The sequence below is a fragment of the Mastomys coucha genome, unplaced genomic scaffold (assembly GCF_008632895.1).
Source record: "Mastomys coucha isolate ucsf_1 unplaced genomic scaffold, UCSF_Mcou_1 pScaffold21, whole genome shotgun sequence".
Taxonomy (NCBI): Eukaryota; Metazoa; Chordata; class Mammalia; order Rodentia; family Muridae; genus Mastomys; species Mastomys coucha.
The window spans coordinates 158510788-158531509 of NW_022196904.1; the positions used below are offsets into that span (position 1 = coordinate 158510788).

The 20722-nt window shown below is 40.6% G+C and overlaps 1 protein-coding gene across 4 annotated transcripts in view; it reads left to right on the plus strand.

The window, feature by feature from the left end:
* Vldlr (very low density lipoprotein receptor) overlaps positions 1-14226 on the plus strand; it is a 37527-nt gene extending 23301 nt beyond the window's left edge. For 2 of the 4 annotated variants that reach the window (XM_031390011.1, XM_031390014.1), the window contains 10 exons: positions 338-509; positions 1108-1326; positions 2882-3000; positions 5664-5803; positions 6105-6246; positions 7457-7603; positions 8529-8612; positions 8942-9022; positions 9787-9956; positions 11041-14226. In XM_031390011.1, the coding sequence (XP_031245871.1) occupies positions 338-509; positions 1108-1326; positions 2882-3000; positions 5664-5803; positions 6105-6246; positions 7457-7603; positions 8529-8612; positions 8942-9022; positions 9787-9956; positions 11041-11076 (1310 nt within the window). In that variant the 3' untranslated portion in view covers positions 11077-14226. The remainder of the gene's footprint in view (positions 1-337; positions 510-1107; positions 1327-2881; positions 3001-5663; positions 5804-6104; positions 6247-7456; positions 7604-8528; positions 8613-8941; positions 9023-9786; positions 9957-11040) is intronic. The other 2 variants (XM_031390013.1, XM_031390015.1) reach the window with 1 other exon arrangement.
* The last annotated feature ends 6496 nt before the right edge of the window (positions 14227-20722 follow it).

Here is a 20722-nt window from a genome sequence, read left to right on the forward strand (position 1 = left end):
AAACCATCTTCCCACGCATTGGCCTTGGTCCTTCCTTTTGCATAGGATACTATGAATATTCACCAGTTTCTTCCTTTCTGCTTCTAAAACTGAGCACAATTCAAACAAGTAACTCATTTATCAGCCACCCTACTTTTGAATGCTGTAACCCCAAGACTGCCTTCCTAAACAGGGTGGAAATACTTGCAGGTCCTGGGGGTGGAGGGGCTGGAGATCCAGGTTAGATACTACCGAGATGTTCAGCATTATCTTTATAAGTGGTCCTCTGTGGAGAGGAGGTGACTTAGAGGATCTTTCCTCCTAGAAAAACTAAATCAACCTGGCTTATGTCTTACAGGCAAAGAGCCAAGTCTGATCTTCACTAATCGAAGAGACATCAGGAAGATTGGCCTAGAGAGGAAAGAATATATCCAACTTGTAGAACAACTAAGAAACACCGTGGCTCTCGATGCTGACATTGCAGCTCAGAAGCTATTCTGGGCTGATCTAAGCCAAAAGGCCATCTTCAGGTAACTTCCACTTGCATCCCTGACATCTGGGCATAGAAGTCACTGTCATTAGGTCTGTGGGAAAGGATGGGAGTATGGGTGGGTCTTCTCTTGTCTGTGGCTCCAGGCTGCCATCTACTTAGCTGGGAGTTTTAAATTCAACACTGATGTTTTTAGCTATTAAATGATCACCAGCTGTTACTTTGATAATCATTGATCATGATGTAAAAGGTGACTATGCCTGCATATGACATGAGAATTTCTCCCCTTTTGAAGTTGTGAATTGACTTTTCTTGCTACAAATAAAAATGATGTCAGCAGCTTTCCCTCGGTGGAAACTGTAGACCTGGGATGATGGCTTCTGAGTCAAATATCTTTTTTCTAATTTTGCTGGGCTCTGAGCTCGTATCTAGAGTTCATATCCACAACTAGATAAGAACTACACTATTACTAATTTTCCATCCCCAAGCAACATGGCTGAATAATTCCAGTGCTGAGCGATGGGGTTCCTAGAGTCCTTTCGGAGTAAAGTCCTTGAACATTTTGTAAGCAGAAAAGTCCATTCTCCAGGGTCCAATGGTGACAACTTTTAAATTTCTTGTGACCTATTCTGTTTCAGTGCCTCAATTGATGACAAGGTTGGTAGACATTTTAAAATGATCGACAATGTCTATAATCCTGCAGCCATTGCTGTTGATTGGGTGTACAAGACCATCTACTGGACTGATGCGGCTTCTAAGACTATTTCAGTAGCTACCCTAGACGGAGCCAAGAGGAAGTTCCTATTTAACTCTGACTTACGAGAGCCTGCATCCATAGCTGTGGATCCATTGTCTGGGTTTGTATTCTATGTTTTCCTTCACTTAGCCTTTTGAGTGCTAGCCATAGAGGTTGAGAGCTTTTCTCATAAAGTGGTCACAAAGAGCTTTTCTCATAAAGAGCTCACTCATCATAAGAGTTCCCAGGAACAGAATTAGCTGGTTCAAGACATCAATGACAGTGTTCATTGCCCAGCCCCTCCCATTTTTCTTCTTTACACCACTCCTTAATTCTCTTTCTTCCCTGTTCTAATGTCTCTATTCATATCTCTCTCTCTCTCTCTCTCTCTCTCTCTCTCTCTCTCTCTCACACACACACACACACACACACACACACACACAATTTATCTTTATAAAATCTAGGATCTATAAATAGGAGAAAAGACGTGATATTTGTTGTTGACATCTTTCTGTGCTTAATATGATCACCTACAGTTGCTTCCATTTTCCTGAAAATTACATAATTTTCTTCTTCTTCTTCTTCTTCTTCTTCTTCTTCTTCTTCTTCTTCTTCTTCTTCTTCTTCTTCTTCTTCTTCTTCTTCTTCTTCTCTTCCTCCTCCTCCTCCCCCTCTCCTTCCCCCCTTTTCCTCCTCCTCCTGCTGTCTGGCTAAATAAAATTCCATTGTGTGCATGATAAAATTTGAATGAAAATATCCTCTTGAAACCAATCATGATACATAATGAATGTATACTAATAAAAAATGCTGTGAGTGATAAAATATGGAGTAGCCATGGGCAGCCCTTGTGTGTGATGGGCCCTTCCAATCTCCCTTCTTCTTAGCCAGCTGTTTGGTGGCATTAGCAAAGCTTTAGATTTTGTATAGGACATAAACCAAAAGCTATGTCTGAACTCTTTGCCCACCCAACTTCTGTGTGTGTGTGTGTGTGTGTGTGTGTGTGTGTGTGAGAGAGAGAGAGAGAGAGAGAGAGAGGGAGAGAGAGAGAGAGAGAGACTTTACTGGGTAGATTAGCTCTGGGTGATCAAATCTAGGACTTGCAGGAAATACTGGCATTTGCATAACCCTGTTCCCTCAAAGCTTCTATCTAAAAATGCAAATTATGTGAAAGTCCAGAACAGACCTTTGCCAAAATGTTTCAATGAGGCAGGCTGCTTAGATAGTTGACTGCAATGATCACAATTGGTCCCTATGAAATATCATTAGAACATAACCCCTAAGCTCTTCCTATAGAGCTGACAGAAAAATACTTCCTTTGTGGTTCTGAAAGAATGTGTCTTTAAAAAGCAAATGGGACTTTGCTAGTTACATATCAGATCAGCACAACTAACATGGCTATGATTTGGAAATTATATTATTGCCTCCTATAGTCCTGAGGCGTAGACCCAGAGCCTCACACATGGTAGGTCAAATGTCCTACCACTGAGCTGTACCTCCAACCCTTGTGACTGTTAGGTTTCATTTACTCAAAACATATTTAGAGCCTTAAGCATCAGCATTTACCTCAAGAGCCTTGAGCTTAAGAGTTTTCTGCTCATTCTTTAAGCTCTTGTTCTAAGGGACAACTTTATTCCTTCTAATCCATTAAGGTACTTTTCTGATTTCACTCTTCCCAGCTTTGTTTACTGGTCTGACTGGGGTGAGCCAGCTAAAATAGAAAAAGCAGGAATGAATGGATTTGATAGACGTCCACTGGTGACAGAGGATATCCAATGGCCTAATGGGATTACACTCGGTATGTATGTCCTTCCCCCGTTACTGACTAGTTAACTACCTTCATAGTTTTTAAATGCATGCCCATTATAAATTTGAAACGATTCTTCTAGTTCCACCTATAGCAGAAACTTTGGGAAAGAGTAGCTAAACAAACATGGCAGACTTAACAAATTATGGGTGCCAGGATAGCTGGCTTGTCATCTAGTTGGTCTAATAGGCAGCAGAAACTCAGGCAATCTTGGATTCTTGGGTTTCTCATATGGAACACTATAGGCATGGATGCCTTTGTCTTTCCTGGGTGGTAACTTGCAACTGTTTTCCTTCTGAATCATCTGGTAAGAAATATAAAACACAAGCCTTCTCTCTCTAATGTAGGATATCCTGAGTCAATAACTTTGAGAGTCTCAGAAATCCCCCATTGATTGGTGGTTTAGACTCTGGGAGCTCTGGGGGTACTGGTTGGTTCATATTGTTTTTCCTCCTATGGGGCTGCAAACCCCTTCAGCTCCTTGGGTTCTTTCTCTAGCTTCTCCATTGGAGAATTTGTGCTAAGTCCAATGGATGGCTGTGAGCATCCACTTCTGTATTTGTCAGGCATTGGCAGAGCCTCTCAGGAGTCAGCTATATCAGGCTCCTGTCAGTAAGCACTTGTTGGTATCCACAATAGTGTCTGGGTTGGATAGTGTCTGTATAAGGGATGGAATCCTAGGTGGGACAGTCACTGGATGGCCTTTCCTTCAGTTTCTGCCCAAAATTTTGTCTCTGTATTTCCTACCATGGGTATTTTGACACCCCTTCTAAGAAGGACCGAAATATGCACACTGTGGTCTTCCTTCTTCTTGAGCTTGATGTGGTCTATGAGTAGTATCTTGAGTATTCTGAACTTCTGGGCTAATATCCACTTATCAGTGAGTGCATGCCATGTGTGTTCTTTTGTGATTGGGCTACCTCACTCAGGATGATATTTTCTAGTTCAATCCATTTGCCTAAGAACTACATGAATTCATTGTTTTTAATAGCTGAGTAGTACTGTATGATGTAAATGTACCACATTTTCTGTATCCATTCCTCTGTTAAGGGACATCTGGGTTCTTTCCACCTTCTGGCTATTATAAATAAGGCTTCTATGAACATAGTGGAGCATGTGTCCTTATTACATGTTGGAGCATCTTTTGGGTATATGCCTAGGAGTGGTATAGCTGGGTCCTAGTTATGTCCAGTTTTCTGAGGAACTGCCAAACTGATTTCTAGAGTGGTTGTACCAGCTTGCAATCCTACTAGCAATGGATGAGTGTTCCTCTTTCTCCACATCCTCGCCAGCATCTGCTGTCACCTGAGTTTTTGATCTTAGCCATTCTAACTGGTATGAGGTGGAATCTCAGGGTTGTTTTGATTTGCATTTCCCTGATGATTAAGGATGTTAAACATTTATTTAGGTGCTTCTCAGCCATTTGGTATTCCTCAGTTGAAAATTCTTTGTTTAGCTTTGTACCCCATTTTTAATAGGGTTATTTGATTCTCTGGAGTCTAACTTTTTGAGTTTTTTTTATATTGGATATTAGCTCTCTATCAGATATAGGATTGGTAAAGACCTTTTCCCACTCTGTTGGTTGACATTTTGTCCTATTGACAGTGTCCTTTGCCTTACAGAAGCTTTGCAATTTTATGAGGTCCCATTTGTCTATTCTTGATCTTACAGCATAAGCCATTGGTGCTCTGTTCAGGAAATTTTTCCCTGTGCCCATGTGCTTGTGGCTCTTCCCCCTTTCTTTTCTATTAGCTTCAGTGTATCTGGTTTAATGTGGAGGCCCTTGATCCATTTGGACTTGAGCTTTGTACAAGGAGATAAGAATGGATTGATTTGCATTCTTCTACATGTGGCCCTCCAGTTGAACCAGCATCATTTGTTGAAAATGCTGTCTTTATTCAACTGGATGATTTTAGCTCTTTTGTCAAAGATCAAGTGACCATAAGTGTGTGGGATCTTTTCTGGGTCTTCAATTCTATTCCATTGTTCTTCCTGCCTTACACTGTACCAATACCATGCAGTTTTTAATCACTATTGCTCTGTAATACAGCTTGAGGTCAGGGATAGTGATTCCCCGGGAAGTTCTTTTATTGTTGAGACTAGTTTTCACTATCCTGGGATTTTTGTTATTCCAAATGAATTTGGAAATTGTTCTTTCTAACTCTATGAAGAATTGATTTGGAATTTTGATGGGGATTGCATAAAGGGGCCTTATGGCTCCAGCCACATATATAGTGGAGGCTGGCCTTGTGGGACATCAATGAGAGGAGAGACCCTTGGTTTCATGAAGGCTTGATGCCCCAGTGTAGGGGAATGCCAGGACAGGGAAGCAGGAGTGGGTGGGTTAGTGAGCAGGGAGAGAGGCAATGCAATAGGAGGGTTTTTGGAAGGGATAAAATTTGCAATGTAAATAAAGAAAACATCTAATAAATAATAATAATAATAATAATAATAATAATAATAATAATGATACATCCCATTGACCCCCACAGAGGGAGTGCAGACCATATTCTTTTGGTGGCTTCACAAGTATTATAATGTCCTCATTAAGAACTACTGATAGAGAGGAAACCATAAAGTAGGATTCTTTGGGTATTTTAAATAGAAACCAGAGCAGCAATAGCTCATATTGTGTCAATTATTTTCCTGCCTAGACCTTGTCAAAAGCCGCCTCTACTGGCTGGATTCCAAGTTGCACATGCTCTCTAGTGTGGACCTGAATGGTCAAGACCGTAGGATAGTGCTCAAGTCTCTGGAGTTCCTAGCACATCCTCTTGCTCTCACCATATTTGAGGTAAGACTCCTGCCTCACGTCTACATGGACACTTTTGGAACAGTTCTAGAAAAAGGAGCAGTAGGCAATTGAAAAGCCTTTACTTAAAGCCTGGTAGACATTAGACACTAAGTCCTTAAAGCCTGGTATATATTAGATGCTAAGTCCACAAGGAACTTGTGTCTCTTACCCTTTGTACTCGGTATTCCAGAGAATCATTCAGTAACCTTGCCCCATTAAATATCAAATAAATCATGATAATCTTAGCTCTTGATTTGTGCCAGTCTTGGGTCTACATGCTAATTGTAAGGTTCTGTTTTAGGATCGCGTCTACTGGATAGATGGAGAAAATGAAGCAGTATATGGTGCCAATAAATTCACTGGATCAGAGCTGGCCACTCTAGTGAACAATCTCAATGATGCCCAAGACATCATTGTCTACCATGAACTCGTCCAGCCGTCAGGTAACACAAAGGTGCCCACTCCTTAATGACCATTCTAAAGGAGTAGTATCATCCTGAACTTATTACTTACTGGCTCCTTAGCAACTCAACTCCCTTTAAGACAGAACCTGTGTCCTCTTGAACCCTAGGCCCAACTCCATTCTTGATGCCTGATATCTCTTTTCAGCCATCTTAAAGAAACAACTTCAGAATCAGCTCTTAGCTCCTTCCAACCCCTAGTGGCATAGCTTTCATGTACATCTTCTGGGTCTTCCTTGCTAAGCCTGTTGTACTAGTTTCCATGGTAACCTTCAGGCCACAGATACTGTTTATGATTAGTCTTCTAGGTTTGCTGTAGCAAAATAACACAAATTAGATGCCTTAAACAATAGAAATTTACTGTCTTGCAATCTGGAAACTAAGAGTATAAAGTCAAGGTGTTGGCAAGTTGGTTCCTATTGGAGAAAGGAACTTCTCCAAAGAACTTGAGAGAAGGCTCTGTCCCTCTCTTTTTGACTACAAGATGGCCATTTCCCCACAGCATCTAGTCACATCTTTGGGTACATGCTCGTACCCATAGTTCATCTTCTGTGAAGGACACTGGACACTTGGGGTTTAGACCTAACCTACTGACCTCTGCCAATACTATATCTGCAACTAGAGTTACATTCTAAGATATTGTCAGTTAGTACTTCAATGTGAAAATTTTATGGAAGGACACAATTTGATCTGTAACACCTTTCCTCCACCATGACACATCTCACATATGATTTTAACAAGTTATCAGTTGTATCTAGTCATGTTTCCTCCTGCCCAGAACACCAGCTTGTCTATCTAATGAGACCCTCGCACCTCTCTGCGGCTGAGTTCCTTTACACTTCATAGGAATAAGAAGCCAGGAAATTATGATTTGTCTCCTTCTTCTGAGTCTTTGCTCTGAGCCTTGAATAAACAGTGTGAGCCAGGCCTGGGCTCTCACCTCCCTTCACACCTATCTATGGGAGACATAACTCTTTCTTATTCTACTTCCAAGAAGCCTCTGAGTCATGTATCTTTAGAGTGTACTTCCAGTACATTGATTGATAACCATTTAATACCAGTGATACCCATTCTTCTTTGATGTTAGTCTTACTTGAAGAACTGATAGAGTAGATACGCTTAAGTTCCACAAAGACTACAGGTAGTTAACACTACAGTGCTTATTTTAAAGGACTTTTTTTTTCCCAACTAGGTAAAAATTGGTGTGAAGATGATATGGAAAATGGAGGATGTGAATATCTCTGCCTGCCAGCACCACAGATCAATGACCACTCTCCAAAATATACCTGTTCCTGTCCCAATGGGTACAATCTCGAAGAAAATGGACGAGCTTGTCAAAGTAAGGCTTTCAGCATTTCAACCACAAGCAAGACGTAGAACGAGCACTATAAGACACCAGCTACAATTTACCTTGATTTTAGAGACTCTGTTGTGTCTCTTCTGATTTCTGTTGTTTGAATTTGATTTCAGAATAGGTGATTAGGCGTTATGGTTGTATGGCAGGCATTCATTCTATCTGTGCATCGGGGCTCACCTGTCACCCGTTTTAACATTGGTTGAGTTTAGAGCAGACAGAAGTGTCAATGTATCATGCTAACTTGTACCTGTTGCTTTATAATGCCCCCAAGCTAGTCAGTTTTTAGCTAATTAAAGTTTTTCCATGGAGGGCTGAACAAATGTACTGAAGACACTTGAAGGCCATGGTTTCAGAACACTTACCAGCCTCAGTTGATGACACAAATTTAAACTCACAGATAGCCTAAACTTGAATTTTAATAGTTTGTTCTCAGGTTTTGATTAAGGAGCAAACTGAATTTGCTGATTGTAAGCAAGGAGCTCATACAGTGATGTCTTAATTAGCCTCATTATGTAGTACCATAATAAGCACTTAGTTTTCTTATTTCTTAGAAAATAGGTATAAGACCCCCTAGTGTGCATTGCACACTAGAGTAGTTTTGAGAACATTTGTGGAAATTTCAGGAGCTTGGAGCTTTGTTGAGAGGAATCCATTTGTCTGAATCTTTCTGAGTTGTCCAATCCCACATGCTGACTGCCTTGTCCAATGTTCCCTATGCTTCTGGATTTTTGCACAAAGCTGGCTACTTCTCTCCATTCAGAATACGTCCACTTTACAAGTTAATTCTTCTGTGGGTTGTCTTTTTCACCTGGAGTTAAAATAAACTTTCAGCATTACTTCTCTGGGTTACATAGTCAGCAACTCAGGAACCTTGGCCTTAACCAGGTTCTTGGTTTTTATAATCCAGGTACTTCAACTCCTGTGACTTACAGTGAGACAAAAGATATCAACACAACAGACATTCTTCGAACTAGTGGACTGGTTCCTGGAGGTATTGAGTCCAGCACTGAAAACTGTTAATCTCAACTAACTGCCACTTAAATAATTAATGCAGCTTTTAACTACTGGTTCTGCCCCAACTGGCTATGTATGCCTAAGTCCAAAGATTTAGACCCTGCATTTCCTGGATTTCTCTTGACTTATTTAAACCTATAGGTTTAATGTAGCTCAAATAATTCTGAGCCTAAGTTCTGATGTCTAATTATAATGGATACTAGAAATAAATATTAAGTACAAAGGTATGCGGATCTCTACCTAATTGGTAGATGTCTAAGTCTTCATTCAAATCTTTATAGACTGATTTCTTGTATGTCCTTGTAGGGATCAATGTGACCACAGCAGTATCAGAAGTCAATGTTGCTCCAAAAGGGACTTCAGCTGCCTGGGCTATCCTTCCTCTCTGTAAGTAAATTTGCTTCTCATATAGATTTTATGGACAGTTTTAGTTCATCTGCAGTCACCTTCCAGTGGTCTCTTAGGCCATCTTAACACATGAGACACTGAATTCCATTCACTCCCTCACCTACCTGGTACCTACCCTTCATCTTTCCCTTGATGGTGAACATCCATCAGTTGTCTACAAGGTTTTATGGTCTGTTGAACTTGTTAAACTTGCTTATCCCTATTTAGAGGAAGTCTCTTTAATAAGAGTTTTGTTCTAGTCCCATTTGTTGTATATAATCATTCACAAAGACGAGGGGGGCAAAGGATCAAATGTTTTTTAAACGAGCTATAAGAATTCATGAAGGGTAAATTAAAAGTAGTTAAGTATCTTCAAACTCAGGGAAAAGAATCTCTAAAGCCACTTTTAGTCATGTGAATTTGAAGGTACTTTGCTTTAATGTCTCTTTTGACCTTGCTTACTGGTTGGTCTAACACAGAGAGCCACTTGACTAGCATGCCAAAAGCTTCTACAATTTTTATGTAGCTGTCCTAGGGTTGAGGCTCAGGACTCTACTTCCCGGGATGCACTTCCCCACCACTGACCCCCAGTACAAAGATTCACACAGCCACTGGGCTGAATGTATTTCAAAACTTAGTCTCCCCTATATTCCAACTTCTATTTATCCACGTTCCCTAAAACATGGAACTGTTGTTAGTATTAATTACCATAGATCCATAAACATTAGACTTCACTTAGTCACCTCTGATCTTTTTTTAATCAGTGCTCTTAGTGATGGCAGCAGTAGGTGGATACTTGATGTGGAGGAATTGGCAACATAAAAACATGAAAAGCATGAACTTTGACAATCCCGTGTACTTGAAGACCACTGAAGAGGACCTGTCCATAGACATTGGTAGACACAGCGCTTCTGTAGGACACACGTACCCAGCAGTAAGTGTGCTTTGTCTATATTCACTGGCTTCACATCAGTTGCTTCCAAGGAGACTAGAATCACTACCTATGGCTATCCAGGCTTGGAAGAATCCTTAAGTCCCAGACATTTTATCCACAGACTTCATGTTAAATGCTAAATGTCTGATTCACTAAAACAATCAGTTAATAAGCATCTCACCCACACAGGAAGGGGAAGTAGGTCCTACCTGACCTTATTTTAGATTATAAAAATGGCATGTGAATAGTGTATGAACCACCTAGCTCCTTTTTAAACTTCAATTCCTTGCAAACTGAATACCTAAAGGTAAATCAGTGTGGACATATGAGAATTGTGGATAGGAGAGTTGACTGAAAGTCAATAGCTTGAGTAAGATTCAATTAGCCAAGAGTAATAAGTGCTTTCCTTGGAGAGGGGCTCTGTCCCACTCAGAGAAACAGCTTTCTACAAGAGCAACAACAGCAATCACTTGTTCTTCACTAAAAACCCAAGTACATATTTGGCCTCCACCTCAAGACCATGCTGAACAGGAGCAGTGTCCTGGCATGCTCTCCAGTGGAACAGCAAATTGTGTTCAGTTCATATCGTATATCTTTTCACATTTGTCTTTAAGATTGATAGTCCTTAAACAGAATCAGTCAAACTTTTTTCCTACCAAGTAGGTACAGGCTAAATATTCCTTATTTAAAATACTTGGTGCCAAAAGTGTTCAGACTTACAGATTTCTTAAAGAGAGACATGGATTTTGAAGTTTTTGCATACATAAAAAGTTTGAACACAAAATCCATTTATTTCATCTATACATACACATAGCCTATGATATTTTACACAATAGTTTGATGTATGTTCATTTTGACCACAACCAATAGATGTGGAATTTTTCTTTTGTAGTGTCATGGTGATACTCAGAAAATTTCAGACTTGGAAGCCCCTTTTGAATTTTAGATTTTCAGCTTGGGGACACAAAAAATAACATATTTGTCTGACCTCCAACTCTTTAGGTCTTTAAATGGCCAAATCAAAAGCAAAGTCCACTACATAGAGCAGCCACCAAACTCACTTGATCCTTTTTCTTCTCTGCAGATATCAGTTGTAAGCACAGATGATGATCTGGCTTGAGTTCTGAACAAATCTTGATCTATGAGGTCTACACCAATAACGCCCCACTCTGGAATGGTAACAGAGCCAGCGCTGAAGTCTCTTTTCTTCCTCCCATCTGGAAGGATATCAAGATACCTTTTCATGGATCAAGTTTGTTTACTTGATCATTTTTATATTACTTTTGTAAATATTCTTGGCCACATTCTACTTCAGCTTTGGATGTGGTTACCAAGTATCTGTAACCCTTGAATCCCTAGACAGTATTGCCACCTCTGGCCAAATATGCACTTTCCCTAGAAAGCCATATTCCAGCAATGAACCTTGCGCTATAGTGACTCCCACCTGTACATACATTGTATAGGCCACCTGTACATATCCCAGAGAACAATCACTATTCTTAAGCACTTTGAAGATATTTCTATGTAAATTATTGTAAACTTTTTCAATGGTTGGGACAATGGCAATAGGATAAAACGGGTTACTAAGATGAAATTGCCAAAAAAAAAAATTTGTAACTAATTTTGTACGTATGAATGAAATCTTTGACCTCTGTAGAGGTTTGCAAAGACTGACTTCAAACTACTGTACATTTTTTTTCAAGTGCTAAAAAAATTAAACCAAGCAGCTTAACCATGGTTTTGATTATTCCTCTAAGATGAGCTTCTGAAAACAGTAGCACCAAATGTCCTGGACATCTAAGCTATAGTTAGTTCTTAATGTTGTATACCCAAGCCCATAACTGAGCTAGTATCTATTACAGCCAAGAACTAGCTAAACAATTAGGTACCATTTAATGTTTGTTCCCCTAAACCTATCACTTCCTTCCTTCTTTCCTTATTTCCTTCCTTTCTTCCTTTGCTGGCCTCAAGCTTGCAATGCTCCTGCCTCAGCCTCTCAACTTCTAGAATTACATGTCTGCACCACTACACTCAGCCCATGTAATTTTATTTTATAAATGACACTGTCTTCCCAGAATTCCTTTCTTTAACAGATTTCTTTTTCTTACTTTTTTTCCCATGATCTAGAAATACATGCCAAGATTCTCATGAGTTTTCTTGCTTTGTTGTTCATGTTCTTTTGTTATTTTAGGTTAAAGACAAGTGCCTTCTATGGCATGGGAAAGGGCTTTGTTCTTCAAAGACTCTGACCTGTCTTAGCCATGAAGATGGGTAGGAAGGGTACTAGGCAGCATCGCTGAACAATCTAAGTTGTGGTTCTTAACCTATCCCCGGAACAGCAGGATAGCTGCTAGGAACTTAACAGAAATGAGGACTCTTGGTTCTCACCCCAAACCTGCTTAATCAGAAACCCCAGAAATACAGACCAGGAAACAGTTTTCACAAATTCCTCATGTACTTCGGATATAACGTAAAGCTTGACAAAAGCTATTCTAATGTGGCTTTTATGGAATGTGTAACTGTGATGTATTCAAAATTGTCAGCGTGGTGGCATCAAGTATGTAGAGATGTCTTTCTGTGAAGAGTTTGTGGAACTTTGTGTGGAGAACAGATAAGGGGTTAGAGTAGAGGAAATGGGTCAAGGAAAGATTTTTGTGAGTTTTTCATCACATTGGCCATCACATCCTGACTCAAGTCTCAAGATTCCTGGAAGTGAAGGAAGATACAAAGCTTAAAACACAGACAAGATGCTCTGACTCCACCATGAAGTGGTCACGGTGCTGGTTCCTGTGGAAGAGATGACTGAGCCAACTTCTGAAACAAAGTCATTTAATTTAAAACAAAAAACAAAAAACAAAACAAAACAAAACAAAACAAAAAACAAATAAAAACCTTGTCTCTTCTGTAAAAATCCAACATTAGGTAGATTTCACTGTAATTTAAAAGTCACAACATCATTTATAAAACTGAAGTGCTTAAATATTGGCTGAGTATTGTTAAGTATTGCTAGAGTGGTTAGTTATCTGGTAAGACTGCTAATTGATTCAGTGTATAATAGTTCACAAGGGATGAGAGCCCTGGCCTTTATCACCCAAACAAGACCTTAAGAGCTCTATATGGGATGGGTTGATGTAGTTGGTTGAGTCTCTAGAGCATTGGTTTTCAACTTGTGGGTTGCAACCCCTCCAAGGGGGGGGGCACATAACAGATAGGCTGAATATCAGAGATTTCCATTATGATTGATGACAATATCAATTTTATAGTTATGAAATAGTAATGAAATAATCTTATGGTTGAGGGTCACCACAACATGAAGCACTGTATGAAAGTGTCTTGGCAGTAGGAAGGTTGAGAACCGCTGCTCTAGGGCTCAATGTGTTAGATAATTCATTAAAGGGTAAAATATGAAATATCAAATCCTAAAAAGGATACTTATAATTAAAGTAGCCTGTTATGAGGCAACTGTGAGTGGAACATCTGAGGACTTGAGAAATATCTGCAAAGTATAGAAAAATCAACAGATTTGTGGACCCTAGTAAAGAAATTCAGCCAAGTCTCAGTGCAAAATTTTAAGAGGTTGATGCAAGCTGCATGCTCCTTGTTAAGATGCAGGCCTCGCATACCACCAAGTCCCTTAGAATACTCTAACAGCTACCCTGAAGATGTGGCATCATTTGTGAGCCTTTGGATCTGGGTAAATAGGGGACAAAACTAATTCTTTGAGGCTTTAACTTGGGCACTTGCCTTGATTCCTTTTCTTATTGGAAGTCAGATATCCCCTCTCAAAAGTGAGCAGGTAGGTTTTAAACAGCTCAATTTCTGACCAGTTAAAAGACTCACTTTTCAGTCAAGGACCCTGCAGAAATCTGAGACCCACCCAAATCCTAGCTTTTAACTGTGTTTGCTCCACTCTCAAAGATGCTAGTGGACTTCCTGTGCATCACATAGGTAAAGAGAAGTGATTTCCTAGCGTTCTTCCCTAGTAGAACCTTTTCCAAAAGAACAGTATGTTCCCTTAAACTCAAATGAACATTGCACTGTTTTCTTTTACCTGTGGCAAAACAAACGAATTTAAAAAAAAAAAAATCATACACCCGTTTGCTTACCTAATTTCAAGAACAACAACAACAACAATAATAATAATTCTACTCCTAATCCTGATGTTGTGCCCTTCACTTCTAAAGCCGGTGTTTTGCCCTCTTTGGAAAGACTGAGAACTATATCCTAATTTCATCCATATTCTAGACTTAAATTTGGCATACTCCAGAAATGGAAAAAAGTCTGCAGAGTGTCTTGCTTTCAAGGAAAAAGGAAAATGGCTTTGAAGATGAGACATTCTTTGTGGGTTTTGTTGGTTTTTTTTTGTTTGTTTGTTTGTTTGTTTGTTTGTTTACTTGGTTTTCTCATATCCTGCATGTAGGTCTCCAGCTCACAAGAGCTTCAAGAAAAGGATAATGATCATGTTTGTAGAAGTCTCATTCCCATCATCCTTTACTGATGGAAAGCTGATTGTAAGTTTTTTGCCCTAAGGACTAGGGACTCCTAAGTTGAGGTTGTGATTGGAGGTGACACTTTACAGTGTCACTTCAATCTGTTTAGTGTTTCTGAATCTGGTTCCTCCAAGACACAGGAATGAAGTGGGGCCACAGTCCATTTAAGTTTCCCCGTTGTGTGTATGTGTTGACCTTGGGGCAAGTGTGAGACAGGAAAAGTGAGCGTGGGGAGTGTGGGCTCGGCTGGAACGCTGGGATATCTCAAGGATGGCTTTCTTTTTGGCTGTGCTTGCAGGCAAAATCAGATGGGCTGCTGAGTGTGTGGTTATGAGCTGTTGTCAATCGCACATGATTCCCTGTCCCTGGTGTGCTAGCTGGGCAAATTAGTAAACATCTCTGTAGGATCTGGAGATGATAGGAATTCACTGGGACAATGGCATGATACAGCAGTGGAATCCCAGAGCTCAGCATGATGTCTGGCATCTGGTGCAGATGGGCAAATGCAGTGACTATAACTGTCAGTGTGTATTGTTACACAGCCCAGGGACTGGTAAGTGCCCTCACCAGTGAGCATGGCAGGTAGCTTCACTCAGTGAGTAGCAAGGGCACTTAGCTCTGATACATATTCTGCCATCACACCATTCAGGAAGGATCTCAATTCATAGAGGTGAAAAATCCTTAAAGGACTATATGATTTAAACCCTGGTATGTGTCTGTCTTTGCTCCTCCTAAGACATGGAAACAAGTATTGGAACCTCCAGAGTGTTTAAGTGGCTATTGAAGTGTTTTTAATGGCTCTTCGGTTCTTGCTATATGCTCAATATTGTGCTAAATAAGTGCTCTTCTGTCTTTTATTAGAGCTTCTCAGAAACTCTAATAGGCAAATATTATCTTGGCTTTGCAGATGTGAGATTCCAAACCAAATAAGCTTGCTGCCATGGTCTAGGGAGAGGGTGCTGTCCTGTGCAAATGTTAAGTTGGATATCACATTGTACATTTGCTGAGTCTCTTTTCCTATAGAAACCTATAGGAAAGAGACTGTCTGCAGTTTCTCAGTTGTTATAGATTTCCTACCTAACCAGGATAATGGTGCACAGAACTCTAAAGCTGGCAGTGTGGCATCAGAATAGCACAGTATAACTCAGTTGAGCCATGACTTCAAGATGCGAGACTTGGTAGAATCCTTTTACTTGGCCATCTGAGTAGAAATAGGAATAGCTTTAAGAAAAAGACAGATTCCCTAAAGGAATTTGGAGATATGGCATCACTCCCTAGCAGAGCATATTAGGAGAAAGCAAGCTACCATACAATAATTTTCAGTTCCCAAGGCAACCAAATGGAGAACACATCACAGGAGAAAGGAAATATGGCTTGTTCTCAAAGTGATGCTACTGTGACTTCAAAACTGATCTCGAGTGTTCTAGAATCTGCCGGGACATTGGGCTATTTCTCAATTTATGTATACACTTGGAGAGAAAAGAATGTCTTTGAACAAAATGGCTGGCTTTCCCAGAACTGTCTTGTCTCTTTCAAACATTACACTTGATACTAGAAATATGGCTTAAGAACATGTGATGCCCGAGGAGGCCCATGCACACACCAGACTGCCCGCCGTCTTAGTACCGTCACTATTGTAAAGGCACATGTTGGAACACATCCAGTCCTGCTGACATGTAGATAATTATTTTTCTCTAAATGAACTGTACATTTATCTTAAATAAAAATTTATTTTTGAGATAACTGTTGCAAGTCTACTTTTTCTAGAGACCATCTTGGGGAAACATTGACTCGAATCTTCCTTCTTTTCTCAGCTGAATGACTAAAGATGACACAGTTGCCCTTTAAAGAAAACAACAAGAATCATCCAAACCTGAACTTATCAGGCTAAGACAACCTCTGTCTTGCTACCCTGAAAAGGACAGCTAGGGACTCACCACGAAGAGCAGTGTCTTAGTCACCTCTCAATCCCCCATTCCTATTCCTCTTCCCTTAAATGAAACAAAGTCAACACTGTGTTCCAGAGAGACTGTTGGACCAGCTCTTCCTCACAGATCAGGCCACACTGACTAAAAGGATGATGCTCCAAGATGAGAAATGAGACAGGCACTGAGAAGCAGTGAACCACTCCTGAATTTCCAGCCTTCATCAGGTCTCCCAAGCTCTATTGGAATTGGTTTGTGATAAGGTTAAATCTTCCTGAGCCTTAGAATTATCCCACATGAAACTCTTCTAAGAAATAGGCCATGAGTGTTTGAATTATACTGGGTGCAAACTGAGTCCAGAAGGAGCTAGTTGGAAAATAGGGAAACTCAAAACAGGAAGACAGGAAGAGAGGAAGAAAGGGAGGGGGGACAAAGAAAAGGTGGGAAGGGAAGAAAAGAAAAACAAACGAGAGGAGGGAAGGACCCTGAAATTTTGAAGTTCACTCACTCTGGTGAGTTCATAATGAATGCAGAGGCTCAACACACGGGACCACCCTCCCACCAATTGAAACTGTGTTCTTCTGAAAACTATCACACCCACCTCCATGCGTGTCTCAGATAGAGGCAAGTAGATCTAGACCAATCTGATAACAACTACAGCTTTTCTTACACCATCCCTACCTCATCATCGTCGGGTTTTTGCTTTGTTTTGGATTGTTGGTGGTGGTTTTTTGTTTTTGGTTGGCTGTTTGTTTGTTTGTTTGCTTGTTTCAGTAAAGTTCAAATATTTTACTCATGTTCACTTAGGGACCTGGTTTCTGATTGGCCTCTTTGAATTAATCACCCATTTATCAGTGTTCCTTCTTAATTTTCTCCTTGAAGCAGTAACATTGGCAACCTTTTCTACATTCAAAAAAGAAAAAAGAAAGAAAGAAAAGAAAAGAAAACCAAGAAGATTAATTGGCCTGTACTTACTGGCTTTGCAGAAGGCCTCACGTGTGACTTTGTGCTGATTAAAGAAAGCAAGTGGCTGGCTAGAGTTCACCAGTTATACAGCAAGGTCTTTTTAATCAGTGGGAGTAGGTAGCTTATACCTGAACACCACTCTGGAAGGAGACATTAACACACCCTCTGGAATGATTTTGCTCTGTAGACAAGTCTGGTCCTTATGTAAGAAAAAGAGAGTTAAGGTCTGAATAACTAATGCTGGAATGTTGAATTCTGGGGCAGAATGTGTTTTAAGTCTTCAGTCATTGTATTTGTTTTCTTTATTTTAAAAGATGATTTTCAATTATGTGTAGGTGTGTGTCTATGTGTGAGTATGTCCATGTAAGTTCAGGTACCCATCAAAACCAGTGATATTGGATTCCACTGGAGCTGGAGTTATAGGCCGTTATGAGCCACCTGACATGAGTGATGGGAACCAAGGTTGGGTCCTCTGCAATAGCAGTTTGTGCTTTTAATTGCTGAGTCATCACTCTAGCCCCTGTGTGGTGTTTTCTGCGGATTAGCTCTTAAAATGAATAGGACCGTGGTTTTCTGAGAAAAATTCTCAGTGGAGGATAGTGTAAGGTAGTTTAGACAGCACAGTGTTTCTCCCTCAGGCCTTAGGGGAATAGTGACAGTCTCTCAGAGGTTCTAGGACAGTTTCAAGATGGGCAGATTCTGGATGGAACATCAATTAGGACAAAATTCAAAACTCTTTTAGTGAAATTAAACTAGGATGCATAGACCTACATCTCATAAGTTACTTCTTCTCATCTACACACACACACACACACACACCACATCATATCCTTATTTCATTTGCTCAGCATGTCCTATAGGTCAGGCACTGTTCTTGATGCTGGGGAGCCAATAAGACCATGACAGACAAAGCCACACCCTTCATGGTGTTCATTCCAGCTGACAGCCAGGAACTGAACCGACATTGAGCCAGATGGAGACAAGAACTATAAAGGAAAATAAAATAAACCATGGAACACAGAGTGACCTAATTTAAGTAACATTTCTAGGACACTCTCCAGGGAGGTGACTGGAGCAAAAAACAAAAACAAAAACAAACCAGACAAAGTGTGGGGCAAGCCCATCAGGGTGGGGCAAGGTTCTGAGTGAAACGCATGCATGACTTATTACAGACAAAGCAAGATGGCTTTATAGCCACAGAGGCAAAGGCATCGAATGGGAGGAGAGAGGGCAGCAAGGCTCAAACGTTGTCAACTTCAAGGACCGTGGTTAGAACTCAGGAGTGTCTAAGTGATGGGATAACATGAGATGGGATGAGACAGCAGAAACACACCCAATTTTAAAACATTTCCACCAAATGCTTCATTTGGGAGGCAAACTCACAAACAGGGTGTGAGTTAAAGGACTGTGACAGCAGATCTGGACCAAGTAGATGTGGGGCTGGTAGAAAGCTATTCTCCACATTTATTACATGAGGAAGATATATGTACCAGATACCTCCCTGAATGGAGGATGGGGTGTAACACATCTCTTCACCAAGGCTACTAGATCAGCTGTGTCCTCTGCCTGGAGATGCCAAGTAGACTGCCCCTAACTAACAAGGGATGATAGTCACAAACCACATAGATGGAAAAGTTAACAATTCTGCAGACAATGTGGGAAGAACATTAATGGTGCTGCTCCTGAGCCAGGGATGTTAGAATCTAGAAGAATCTAGTTGCACCTGGAGCAGAAATCTTTGCCTGCTGCTCAGAGGCCTTAACATGTCAGTCTGTCCTTTTCTATCTTCCAGGTGAAGTTCTTCTACAAACACATTTGGATGAGGTCACTGGCCATAGGCAAGATCCTGGGGACCCGCCTTTATATGGGCAATATTTTCTCTTTTACAACATAGTGGCTTTAGACACTATTTTCTGTACACCCAGCTGCTTCTCATGTCTCTGCGTGCCACTTTGGTTCTTAAAAGCTTCAGAGAAGCAACTGAACTACTTTCTTAAGGAAATGTTGGGATCCTGACTTTTCTGAGTTAAGGGGAGCCCTAAGTCACTGAGCCTGATACCAGATAGAGGAGGACGTGACAGAGCCCTGGTAGAGCAAAGAACCCATTCAGCAGACTGGCTTCCAGCCACCTACAGTGTAACAACAACTCTTATCAAAAGCCACAAAATCACTGACAGCTCATGCCCTTGTGATACAAAGAGAGAGAGAGAGGGAAAGAGAAAGAGAGAGAGGGAGGAGGAGGAGGAAGAAGAAGAAAGATGAATGAAGGGAAGGAAGAAGGAAGGCAGACAGAAAAAAAGACAGAAACAGAAAGGACAAGAGAGAGAATATAATTGTCTCAGAAAATAAGGTCTCCCTAAGATCTAAAATTTGAAGGATTTTAAATGTGCTAATATAGGAACTGAGTTTCCAAACGGCCACTCTGCTAGAATCCAAATGTTAACAGTTGATGAGAGAGAAAGCCACTTCCCACACATCAGCCCCAGTACTTGTCTCACTCAGAAAAGCAAGCCTGCCCCACAGTATCTCTGGATCTTGTGACCTCCAGGAAGGCAGTGCAAGCTGAGAATAGAGACTCCGTGCAGTTCTCCTCACAGCCTCTCCCTAGCAGCAGACACAACGTTCCCAACACTCTATGAACTGTCTCTATTAAGAAACAGATAAAGATTTCAATGGGCCTAATTAATAGCATCATTTCATCAGAATGGCATACTAGTTTGCGTACAATCTCAGACTCTTGGAAACCCAGTGAAATTGAGGTGGAACAGTATCTGCTCCTGCCTTGGCAGAAGGCCTGGGAACATAATGTCCCCGGGAAAGGCGATTTCTATATTGCTGTAGGAATGGGAAATCTCAATATTTACTGGAGAATGTCTGTGAGTTGAGTCAGTGGGTTGGGCTAATCCATTGATCCAAAAATGTATTTTAAAAAAAATCAAGCAGGGAGTAAGGCAGAACCAAAATGTAGGGAGTGGAAATTTGTGCCTCAAGTGAACAATAGGAATGTGAAATACACAGGTTTCAGTGAGTGAGTATGTGTGTGTGTGTCCCTTCAGTAAAACTTACTTACCTGGCTTTTGATGAAAAGTACAACGAGACAGCAGTCCTAGACCTGGGCTCAAGTGTCAGCTCATCAAGGGACTTAGCAGGTAACCCTTTAACTGAACATCAGTCTCTAGAAAAGCATAGAGCCCAAGAGAGTGTGAGCCCAGGTAGTTTTGTTCATTTATGGTTCAAGCGCCCTTATACATGCAGACTGAAGGTGATGTCATACAAAGGGTTCGATCATTTTGTATATGAAGCAAGGTTCATGGTGTGATATTTTCTTCTTCTGGTATCATGTTAGAGATCAAAAAGTTTCTACTTGGTGTTCGTGAGTTATGGA